Source organism: Suricata suricatta, chromosome 1 (assembly GCF_006229205.1).
Source record: "Suricata suricatta isolate VVHF042 chromosome 1, meerkat_22Aug2017_6uvM2_HiC, whole genome shotgun sequence".
Classification (NCBI taxonomy): domain Eukaryota; kingdom Metazoa; phylum Chordata; class Mammalia; order Carnivora; family Herpestidae; genus Suricata; species Suricata suricatta.
The window spans coordinates 78,196,153-78,209,168 of NC_043700.1; the positions used below are offsets into that span (position 1 = coordinate 78,196,153).

General features: G+C 39.0%; 1 protein-coding gene across 1 annotated transcript in view; it reads left to right on the top strand.

Annotated features, from left to right (window-relative positions):
• Positions 1–10,243, top strand: part of FREM3 (FRAS1 related extracellular matrix 3) — an 81,746-nt gene extending 71,503 nt beyond the window's left edge. The window contains exons 7-8 of the mRNA XM_029956869.1: positions 6,200–6,349; positions 9,687–10,243. Of these exons, the coding sequence (XP_029812729.1) occupies positions 6,200–6,349; positions 9,687–9,928 (392 nt within the window). The 3' untranslated portion in view covers positions 9,929–10,243. The remainder of the gene's footprint in view (positions 1–6,199; positions 6,350–9,686) is intronic.
• The last annotated feature ends 2,773 nt before the right edge of the window (positions 10,244–13,016 follow it).

A 13,016-nucleotide genomic window follows, 5' to 3' on the forward strand; every position in this document is an offset into this window, starting at 1 on the left:
TATATATATATATACCACATCTTCTTGATCCACTCATCAGGTGATGGACATTTAGGCTCTTTCCATGTTTTGGCTATTGTTGACATTGCTGCTATGAACACTGGGGTACATGTGCTCCTATGCATCAGCACTTCTGTATCCCTTGGGTATATCCCTAGCAGTGCTATTGCTGGGTCATAAGGGAGTTCTATGGATAGTTTTTTGAGGAACCTCCACCCTGTTTTCCAGAGCGGCTGCACCAGCTTACATGCCCACCAACAGTGTATGAGGGTGCCCGTCTCTCCACACCCTCGCCAGCAGTTATAGTCTCTTGATTTGTTCATTTTAGCCACTCTGACTGGCGTGAGGTGGTATCTCAGTGTGGTTTTGATTTGTGTTTCCCTGATGATGAGTGATGCTGAGCTTCGTTTCATGTGCCTGTAGGCCATCTGGATGCTGAGGACACTTATTAATTAGCAAATTGTGTCTGTTTTATGTTTAAACACTTACAGTGGTTTCTGCTTTTCTACTGAGGATATTTCTTTCAGTTTTTATGATGTGATTTGAAAACTTGTAATCTGCTACAAAAAAAGAATTGATGTCCAATTTCATAGAGGGCTGTTAGTTTTGTTTGTCCTGAGGCAGTAAGGTTTGTATAACATGCATACATTTGCCTATAAAGATTGCCAGATAGATTAGTATTTTTATCATTAAATTGGTATTGAACAGAATGATGACAGATTTGAGAAAACATTATAAAGAAAAATTGTGTAAAGAAAGTACACATACACAAAGTGTCATTTTGATGAAATCAGTACATCCAACTTTATGTCATTGATACTGTTGCAAGATCAAGATAAAGTTAACACATAAATGGTTTTAAAACCTAAAAGACATTTTTCTGTGCTACAAAACAACGAAACCATTCAGAAGAAAGAGTGTCACTATGTTGTATAGAGTTATTCCTATTACAATTATATTATACAATTATACAACCCTATTATACAATTGCCACAGGCATCATAAATAGAAAAAAATTGTTTCAGTTCTTATTATGTTTTAAGTTTATTTATTTTGAGAAAGAGAGGGAGTGAGAGGCAGAGAGAGAGAGTGAGAGAGAATCCCAAGCAGACACCCACTGTCAGCACGGAGCTCAATGTGGGGCTCGAACCCATGAACCATGAGATCATGACCTGAGCCAAAATCAAGAGTCAGATGCTCAAGCAAGTGAGCCACCCAAGTGCACCCTCAGTTCTTATTCTTAAACTTGGGTGCCATAGTTCACTTAAAGTTTCAAAAAATCTATTTCTTTGTTTTGCACTGATTGCCACTGTTGTCTTACACATATCTTTCTGGAAATGCTTACTACATTTGACATTGTGACCACTCATTCTTCTCAAAACTCTTTGCTCTTGATACCCCTGGTTCTATTCCTCTCTTGCCATCAATCCATTTGTTCATTCATCTGTCTGTCCCTCCTTTTTCCTTTCTTTCTTTCTTTCTTTCTTTCTTTCTTTCTTTCTTTCTTTCTTTCTTTCTTTCTTTTTTTTTTTTGGCTCTCTTTTGGACTCTTTCCACTCGCCAGTCACCCTAAAGGTTGATTTCCCCACTACAATTCTCTTTATTCATCCATATTGGATGATTATATCATCTCACAGGATGGACTCTAATTTGTGTGCTTAACACCTTCAAATCTTATCTTGAGCCCTCAGTCTTGAACTCCAGATTCACACACTAAAACCTTTCTAGACCTGTCTACTTGGATACCCCATCAGATGTCATCATCTTGGCCTCTCTTACCTCTAGTTGAGACTATTTCCCCTCCTATATTTCCAACTAAGTTATTGACAGCTACACTGCCACACAGGCATCCTAGAAGCTGCCTACATCCAACCACTGGGTGCTGCTCAGGGCACTTACCCCATTTATCTCCCCCGTTGACCTTAATACTAGTGTGTACTTCAAACCATGCTCCTGTGTCACCTAGATAATTGCAATAGCTTCCTACTTGGTAACCTTAACTCTTCCTTCAATCTGTAGCTCACACTGAAGTTAGACAGATGTACAGAAAACAACAACAGCAAAAACCAACCACCTTTCTACTGCTTAAAATTGGTTTCCACGTTCTATAGAGTCTAAAAAGTAAAGACCTATCTACTTCAAATTGATCCACGTCCCTGCAGTATCTGGCTTCTACCTTCCTCTCTAACTCATTCCCAGCATCCATTTCCTCTCATCTCATATGTTACCAGGAATCAAATGCTTCTATTTCTCCCCAGAAACTAGGCTTCTTCAGGCTTACCCCCCTTCTTCTGTATTAGCCATTCTGTCTGGAACATCCCTCCCACCATCCCCACTCTTCTATTCTCATTCATCTTCAGATCCGGCACGGTTTTGTATCTCCCAGGACTCCTCCTTTGAGCCTTGAGGTTGTTCCTTCTCTTGTCCAACCACTCGGGGGTCCACTGATTGAAACTGGTGTGGCTGCCCTCATATCAAAAATACCTCAACAGCAAAGAATTCATATTTTTCTACATCCCCAGTAGCTACCACAGTGCTTAGAGCACAGAGAGGACCCTCAGTAGATGTTTAACTGAACAAAAAAGTTGAATTTGACCTCATGAAGCCTGATACTAAAAAACTCATAATGACTCATAGTCATCACCCCTTTCTTTTCTAAGAATTCAGAAATCATTTTAAATAAACTATTTGAGAATTTTTCTAGAGATTAAGCTTACCAGTTTGCTTCTAGATTTTATTTTGTTTTCTCTGTGGAGGCAACTGAAAAAATATTTCCCTATCTCCCATCTTTTGACATCTGCCCTGTTCTGAATAGTTTCTCAAAGTTTACCAATAGTGCATCCGTCATTTCATCGGAAAGTCCTTTCTGGATCTTGTCATGAAATTCTCTGAATCTGGACATTGAATTCATCTTGAATGAAGGTCATATCTCTTTTGAAAACTTCACTTCTCAACTTATCATACTCCTTTTCCATATTTCCATTTAAAGAACATTCTCTTTGAAAGGAGATAAAAACACATCAATGGCTATGGAATCAATTTAACGTAAGTATGATGCAGTCACAACGTCGTACTCTCATAATTGCCCACCCTTAAGGATTACTGCCTCTGCCTTAGTTCGTTAGACAGAGCAAGGGCAAAGATAGCTGGAGATACTGCTGGGCAACACAAAGGAGCTCTTCTCTCTACTTCAACAAACCTCCTGATGTTCCATGAATAGCATCTCAGAAGAGTTTTATGACTTTTCTTCTATGTGGCACTTCCTCCTCTTATATCTTATATCTGACTATATTCCTAGAGGCTTGATACATTTTTCTTCTGCATAGCGACATAAGTGACCCAAATATGTTTTCTCTTTCTCACCTCTTGCCCTTCCCTATACATAATACAGAATAAGTTCTGTGCTAAAAAATCAGATCACTTTGTCCCAACTTAAAAAAAAAAAAAACCTTTGTAATAAGTTCAAAATATAATATAAGAAGTAAGTTAAAATTATCTATTTGACAAATTCTTCAGTACTTGTAATACACCAGCCTCTGTGTCTCTGAGGGTACAAAGACACTTGGACTATATAGTTCCTGACCCTGAGAAGTGTATAAGGTTCTAATAAAAACACAGAATGGTGTGTTAGCTTGGTAGCTTTAACATTTTAACTTTTTACAGAGGTCACAAATCAAGAGAAGGAGTTCTTTTTTTTATGTTTAATTATTTTTGAGAGACAGAGACAGAGACTATAAGCAGGGAAGAAGCAGAGAGAGACACACAGAATCCAAAGCAGACTCCAGGCTCTGAGCTGTCAGTACAGAGCTTGATGCAGGGCTCAAATTCATGAACCATGAGATCATGACTTGAACTGAAGTTGGACAGCTAACCAACTGAGCCACCTAGGCATCTTAAGAGAAAGAGTTCTAAGGAGACCATTTGGGAAGGGGTGTGTCATGTACAATATGGAGGACACAGTGAATTGACATTTGGCTCTACCTGGAAAATTACAATGTAAGAGACAAGCTGCTCTGATGGATGAGCAGAAAAGAGGGGCTGCATCAGGATCAGGCAGTATTCCTAGAGTTTTTCAAGGCAATGGTTGCAGAAAGGTTTCCATGGACCAAATGCGAGCCCAGGCACACGGGGAGAGCCAGAATTGACTTGTCTTAGGTCTTGTCTGCAGGCGCCATATAGAGGGGTGAACGATCCTGGCAGAAGCAGGATTAAGTGACCTGCAAGAATGGAGATGTACCATCCTCATCAAGGGAACAGCAAATGAGAAATACCCAACTATGGGAATGAGAGCTCTCTAGAGAACACACAAAAGTTCCTATGAGAAAGAGAATCAATTTTCTTCCATCATCTAAAACCAGAGCATGTGATCACTATGATGATACCTACTGAGAAAGAACTTCCTCACTCTTCTTGCCTCTCCTCTCCCTCTCCTGCCCCAAACTTGGAGGTATCAGAAACATTCAGCAGCAGTAATGGGGAGATGGCATGAAAGGTCTAGGCAAGAAGAAAAGAGAGGATGCCCCCTTCTCTGAGCACAGGCCTCCCATGTGAGCTGATACCAAGTGTGCCCCATCATCTCAGGCATAGAGCTACTCAGAACATTAGGAAACATGGGGTAAAGAATGCCAAATTTCTTGAGGAAGTTATATATGGCTTCCCAGAGGAGGAAACCCTTAATCCCATTCTTAAGGAATGAGTAGAAATGTGTGAAATCAGATCTCTGGGAAGAGAGTTTCAGCTAAGAGAACATCACCAGTAACAATGGAGGCCCAAACATACACAGTATGTTGGATACACAGTGAGCTGTTTGGGGCAGCAGGGCACAGGACCAGTTGTGGTGCCCAGTGATTCCAGAAAAATGGACTCCAGTCACATAAGGAGAGGTCTTGTATACCATGCTAAAACTTCCAGCCAAACTTTCCTCAGCATTAAGAAATCTACTAAAATACATCCTGAGTAAATAATGCTAATTAAATTTGATGTCTACCTTCCAAAATTTTCAATTTAATTCAGATATGCTTCTGTATTGCATTATACTTGCAAAGGTGTCATCTCTATAATGTTAATCTTCCATTTACTATCTCAGGGACCATTCCTCCATGGTGAAACTGCTTCTGCTGTTTACATTTTGTCTTGCCTCCAGATTTCACAGTCTAAACAAATACTCATTTCAAAACCTTTTTAAGACAGCTAGTATAGCTGTCTAGTATAACAGCTAGCTAAATTTTGTGTAAGCTTTAAATAGTCAGCTAAGTTCATCGGCTACTTTTTTTTAATGTTTTTTAATGAGAGAGACGAGACAGAGCGTGAGCAGGTGAGGGGCAGAGAGAGACGGAAACACCAAATCTGAAGCGGGCTCCAGGCTCTGAGCTGTAAGCACAGAGCCTGATGTGGGGCTCAAACTCATAAACTGAGAGATCATGACCTGAGCCAAAGTCAGACGCTTAACTGACTGAGCCACCCAGGTGCCCCCATAGTCTACTTTTTAAAACACAGAGAACAAGATATAACTAGGTATAGTCATAAAAGTCCTAACTTTCTCATTGTCAAACTTTTCCTCCTTTCAGGAAATGTTGGTTACTCTTCCACCTGGGTGGAAGCCTGATGCCCACTCTGACTTCCTTCAACCTTCTTTTCCTAGGGAGCCCCTTCTCTGCCTCCAGGGAAGCATTTCTAGCATCTCAGCTAATGGGATCCTGCTACCCACCTTGGTTTCTGTCCATCCCTGTAATCAACAAATGTCATGAATAAAGGAACACCAGCAGTCCCCAAATTCAGAACCCTGGCTGGACTGTCCCTCAACATAAAGAGCAATTTCTCCTGAGAAAGAGCCTTCTAAATCCTCCACCATCTTTTCCCAAACAACACGTGGCTTCCCTGAGTTACAGCTAGTTGGCCAATTTTCTCCAACAGAGAAATTTCTTTATATGACAGAAATCTCTTGAAACAGAAAATGAGTAGAATTCTAACTGATCTTATCTCACTGCACCTCCTGGAGTCAAATTTGTGGCATGTGATTCTGACATGTGGTGTGTGTGTGTGTGTGTGTGTGTGTGTGTGTGTGTGTGTGTGTTCTCCTCCGGCCTGTGGGATCTGTCTAATCTGATGATTGTGACAAACACCCAGGGTCACAGAGCCAATGAGATAGTTGGCCTGGTGAGCTAAAGTATTCTTAATTTGTCCTTTGATGCCTCCCTAGAGCCTACCCTGCACTTTGGGAATGCTGAGTATCATGTCGATGAAAGTGCTGGCTCCGTGGAGATCTATGTCTGGAGGACAGGCACTGACCTTTCACAAGCGTCATCCGTCACAGTGCACTCCAGGAAGACAGAGCCAGCATCAGCAGAAGGTGAGAGGGCCATTTTTTAAAAATGTATCATGGGGTACCTGAGTGGTTTATTTAGTTGAGCTCCTGACTCCTAATTTTGGCTCAGATCATATCTCATGGTTCATGAGTTCTAGCCCCACGGCAGGCTCTGTGCTGATAGCAAGGAGCCTACTTGGGATTCTCTGTATCTCTCTCTCTCTCCCTCTCTCTCTCTCTCTGTCTCCTCCCTCTCATGCTCTTTCTTTCAAAAATAAATAAATAAATAAACATTTTTTAAAAATAAAACAATATATCATTATCAAGATATATGTATAGGATTGGGACTAGTCTGTTAAATGTTGTATGCCTGGTCTTTGTTGATGAACCCTGACTTTAAGTTTCTCCTACCTGAGCACATAGATGGTCTGTGTATGTAATGATGTTTGCTGTTTATAAAATAGACTTTATGATCCATTCATTACCCACTGGATTGTCATGGACCCAAATTAATTAAGCTGCTCATAATAATATTTCAGACCAAGATAGCCCTTTAATGGCTGAACAAGGCCCATCTCTTGGGGAATCCCAGTTACCTACTAGACCCTAGAGGTTTGCATTTTCCTTGGCATCAAGCAGCATGTCCTCATGGCCCACTCACTTTGCCCTTCTTGATAAAGACAATCAAGGCCTGGCTGACAGTGGAGCTAGACAGTTCAGAATACTACTTTATCTAGCAAGCCTGTTGGCTGCCTTACCAAAAAATAAAACAAACAAAGAAAAACTCAAAATGCAGAATAATTCAACAGGAAAAGAAAGGGAAATTTTCATCTACATTGATACCCATATTTTCTCATTTGTCATCTGGGACCTCTTAGTTTTCTGGGTCATGGACAATCAGTTAATTCAGGACTAGCATCATATACATCCAGGACACATGAGAACATTTTAAGGTAAAAACACAAATTCTGCAAATAATACCCAGCAACATAAAAGTCTACACTCACTAATGAGGCATCAAGAGAATTAAATATATATTTACCTCTGAAATTGTAAACCCAGTTTCAGCATGTACCCATAAACTGTTAAGGAAAATAAAAATTAGGTTTAGAGCACAGTACTTGCTGTTGGAAGAATTCACATGTTATAACTCTCTAGTGCATACATCACAGCACATGGTACATGAAACCAGTAATGATCCTTACAAGGGTTGGGTTTTTTTTTTTTTTTGGCTTTTTTTACTTTTCTTTTTCTTCATTTTCAAAGAAGGTCATTTTTCACTCTCTACGCATTTGTGGAAACAAAAATAAATAGACTAATTGGCTTATAGGACTATTTTCCTTGTGGTTGGGAAAATAAAATTTGAATTCATTTAGATAAATCCCTTTGCATACAAGTAATGATGCTTCAGCTAGCTCTCAGGTAGGGATAGACTAACAAAAGTAATGCATCTGTGAGGCTACCTGGGTAACATTCAACTTTGGCTCCAGTCATGATCTCACAGCTAGTTAGTTCGAGCCCCGCATTGGGGTCTGTGCTGACAGAGAGGAGCCTAGAGCCTGCTTAGGATTCTGTGTCTCCCTCTCTCTCTGCTCCTCCCCTGCTTGTGCTCTATCTCTCTCTGTCTCTCAAAAATAAATAAATGTTAAAAAAAAAAAAAGAAGCAGTGTTTCTGCTCAGCTTGGGTAATTAACAATAATAATTATGCATATATAGTTATGCTGTAACATGATAACTTGTTATGTAACTAATAATTGTAATCTCATTGTACTAGATGCCTACTATTTGCCAAGACTCCATGCTAGAATCTTTGCTATATTGTCTCTAATCTTCACAACAGTCTTGTAAAATAGCAATAATTACCTTATTTTGCAATTAAGGAAACTGAGACTCAGAGAGTTTCAATAACTGGTATAAGTAAGCAATGAACTCCGGATCTGAACCAAAGTGCAGAAGATCCAAAGGTCTCTTTATCTTACTCTCCTGCCCTGATACTTTTCAGCATAATCTTGTTTTGTCTTTCTTTAGTGTAATTATTTAATGGCTTTAAAAAATATATCTTTGCAACAGTCTCAAACTTAAAAGGGACAAGTACAGAGGCACATGGATGGCTCAGTTGGTTAAGTGGCTGACTTTGGCTCATGATCTCATGGTCCATGAGTTGAAGCTTTACATCAAGCTCTGTGCTGACGGCTCAGAGCCTGGAGCCTGCTTGGATTCTATGTTTCCCTCTCTCTCTGCCCCTCTCCTGCTCACGTTCTATCTTTTCTCTCAAAAATAAATAAACATTAAATTTTTTAAAAGTGACAAGTACAGGAAAAGAACTTTTTCTTCCTGAACGATTGAGAGTAGGTTGACAATAAATTTGGAACCATTTCTCTAAAAACTTAGAATGCCATTCCTACAGAGAGATTCTCCTCTATGACCACAATGCAAGCATAAAATCAGGAAATTAACTTGATAAAATTACTGCAATTTAATCCTCATGCCTCATTCAAGATCCACCAGGTCTGATGTTTCCTGATAATTAGATTCAGGCTACGCATCTTTGGCGGGAAAGTTGCAGAGATGACACTGTGTTCTCATTGGATTCAATCTAATGGCACACCATTTCCACTTATCCCATTAATGATGATATTAACTTTGATTACTTGGTTACGTGCTATTTTCCAGGTCTCCCCACCTATGAAGTCATTTTTCTTCCTTTGTAATTAATGTTTTATGGAGAGATACCTTGAGATAATATAAATATTCTGTTCCTCAATTTATCAATATGTTTATATCACCTAGTGTTTTCTATTATATTCCATTGGCTATAATTTATTGCTGCCTTTACATTTGATTACTTTTTTAAAATAAGTAGAAAGGAAACTATATGATCAGGTGAACCAACTGACAAAATAATTAATAATGCAGAGAGTGGCAGACTCCATGCCTTAGTAAAATTGAGCAGAATGTGATAAGATTAACCAAATATCTGGCAAAGATGAATGAGTGAAACCTAATGAAAATAAAATTTGTGATAGTTACCTTAACAATTAAAAATTTTAAAGATAAATTCTTCACTACAAATTGAAGTTGCCTTCAGATAACCTTCAGTCTATCACTGGATTTTTGTGGAAGTATTTAGAAAGTGATGTGTCTGGTATCAACATGGAGAACACTGATGAGGATGACCCATGCTCATGGATGAGATACTATCATGGCATTCAGTAGAATATGGAAGATTTCTCTTTATGGGGGTTGATCCCATAGAATATGATTCTGAGGGTGCTATGTACATAGGAGAATGTGATTTTTCCCTGATGGAAATTTTTCTTTGTTGGAAAATTTGTGACCATGAATCCTACAGTCTCACTCTTGACTTCTCCTTTCCCACTAGCTGGAATAGATTATGTTGGCATCAGCCGAAATCTGGACTTTGCTCCAGGAGTGCATATGCAGATATTCCAAGTGATAATCCTTGATGACCTGGGACAGCCCATCTTGGAGGGTCCAGAGAGGTTTGAATTAGTACTCCAGATGCCGGTGGGTGCAGTACTTGGAGAACCAAATAAAACCACCATTTTCATCAATGACACCATCACTGACTGTAAGCAGAGTCCTTGTAGCTCCTTTGATTGAAAGACTAAAGACTTTAACAGCCAAAATATGTCTCCTAACAACAGAATGAAACTACTGTATTTATAGCTTAGCAACTATGGAATATCAGTGATATTGTACTTCTATTGGTGTTATATATATTCTGGTGATATATGCAAGTATAATTTATGTGACTGTATGGATATATAGAGAGAGATGCACATGTACAGAGAAAAGATTGAGCCCACAAAAGATTAGACTGTATTCTTGCTTTCCTTTTCGTATTTTCTTTTACTTTGTTTCTAAAGCTCGTGAAAATCATTGTCATCAATTAAATCAAAAGTTAAGAACAAAAGAGTCAGCTTCTCTTGGCCAATTGATGCTCGACGTGAAGCACCTTTCAACTACATACATACTGTCACCTCTTTCAGTTTTTCAGGTTATTGTGGTAAGAGTGCCCTAACTGAAATTCACCCATAAGGTGAAAGCTCCTTTTTACCAATTGATCAATCTTCCTCTACAAGTCCTTTTACCAGAGACACTTAGGTAGGGAAGTCCTTTCATGACCTCTCCTTCTTTTGCAAATGCCTTTATAAAAGAGGAAGAAAAAAAAAACAATAAAATGATTTTTTAATGCAAGTTTTAAAAGAGAGAAGAAAGAAAAGTTGAAGAGTTGTATTATCCCCAAACTGCCCCATTAGTTCTTAAGTAAGTTTAAGTTGGCAATGTAAATTACCAACAGCATACTTTAGCTAACACCCCATAAATCCAAGTGTCCCAACTATTTTGAAAAACACATCTTTGTTCCCATAATATGTTTTAGGCATTTCTTTGACAAGCGCTTTTTAAATCTGTGTTTCAGACATGACTTAATCTATTTGCAACCCAACATTGCACATGATAAAAACCATTTCAAAAAAAAACCCCAAAAAACATTTCAAGAAACTTTCCCCAGAGGTAATGAAGGGGACAAAAAGGCCCTTGGCTGATGGTCTATGTATGCAGGTAGAGAAGTCCTATCTGTTATCAGCCTGGGTTTTGCTTCCTTGCTAGACAACGTCAGCTTCCCCATCCAGAGAGGAGATTTTTCCAAGCTACCTTGTAACTCTTGACCTCGCTTCTCCTTAAAATGAGAAATTTGGACTTGATTTCCAGATCTAATTCCTATCTGAGTACTTATCTATCAACAGAAATTCATTCTCTTTCATCTTATAATTTGCCCAGTTACCAGGATCAAAAATCTTTTAAACACAATTCAATTCAAGAGATATTTATGGGGCTTCTCCAAATTGTCAGAAAGATATGAACCCTTCATAAATTTTTTTTTAAGTAATGGAAAAAACTACATATTGGCCAGCTATACCCAACAGTCCCCAAGTGAAGCAACCATCCTAAACTTCCCTTTGAGTACCTCTGTGCCCAGGAAAAGTCCAGATTGTCAGCCTTGTAGAGAAAGCCATAGAGGATTCTATTTTGAACCTGAAATTAATCCCAATCTCTCAGTGTTTTTCAGACAATCTCTCTCCCTCTTCCCCCCACCCTTCTCTCTCTCGGTCTGCCTTTTGTTAAGGAACCCCACTGAGAAGAATACAGTGTTTATGCATACATCTTTTTTCTTGGGTAACATTACCAACAGTGCTTTCTGTAAAGTCCATGTGTTCCATTCCTAATTTTCTCCCAGGAAGACATGCCAGGGAAGCAAAATGACTTTTTTAGACTTCTAGGATTAAACCTGGTGTATTTTATACAACTTTAGTTGTACTCAATGAATGTACATCCTGAATGAAAGTGATCTAACAGTCTAAAAGAGTGAAAAATGCCCAATTTCCTACCGAGAATGGACTGACACACTATGCAAAATTGGGCATATTTTCATTCCTCACCTATTCTTTCCTCATGCTGACAATTTTAGGGAATAAAAAGCATATACATATTTTTGTCATTAATACTTCAGTTTTCTTAGGGATTTAGAAAGCATAATGAAGATACACCAGATGCATCCAAGGCATCGCTGCTACTGCATAAACTATAAGTGGAAAAGTATTGTATATTTTATTCTAGTATCCAGAGTCCAATTTACAGGAGGCCTGCCTGAAAAAGACAGGCAGCCAAGGCTGTCATTTGCTGGAGCAGAGGAGACACCAGCTGGACATTCATGCACTGCTGTACCCACCAGGTCTCAGCCAAGGTGATGATGGACCATGAGGAGAAACCCAACACTGATGATGCCACAATCCATTTTCTACCAGGTAAGCATTCTGCACACTTTTTGCCATGAGACACCACAATGTTGTACCTTTTAATCTTATTATAATAATGAATAATTATAAGCAACCTAAATGTTCTCTTCTAGGGAAATTGTTAAATGGATTGTAGGGTATCTACTTGGTAGAATCATATGAATTCTAGATTCCCAGTGATCATGTTGCTATTGCAATCTTTAAAAACATGAAAATGTGTAAAAAGGACATGCCTAGAAAAGATAATAACTTTGTTTTAGGGTAATGAATTATCAGCCTTTTTTCCCAAACCTACTGTATAGTTACATTAGTAAATATATGTGTTTAAGAGCATATTGTTGCTTCTTATGAAATTAAGAAAATTAAGCAGGTTAGGGGCACCTGGGTGGCTCAGTCAGTTAAGCATCCAACTTTGGCTCAGGTTATGATCTCACCATTCCCAAGTTCTAGCCCTGCATCAGGCCCTGTGCTGACAGCTCAGAGCCTGGAACCTGTTTCTGATTCTGTGTCTCCCTCTCTCTCTGCCCCTCCCCTGCACATGCTCTATCTCTCTCTCTCAAAAATAAATAAACATTAAAAATTTTTATTAAAGTGGGGCGCCTGGGTGGCTCAGTCGGTTAAGCATCTGGCTTCGGCTCAGGTCATGATCTCACAGTTCGTGGGTTCGAGCCCCGTGTCAGGCTCTATGCTGACAGCTAGCTCAGAGCCTGGAGCCTGCTCCAGATTCTGTGTCTCCCTCTCTCTCTGACCCTCCCCTGTTCGTGCTGCCTCTCTCTATCAAAAATAAATAAAAAACAAAAAAATTTTAATAAAAATAAAATAAAAAATTTTTATTAAAAAAGAAAATCAAGCAGGTTATAATGGCTTCACTCTCATATTATCACAATTTA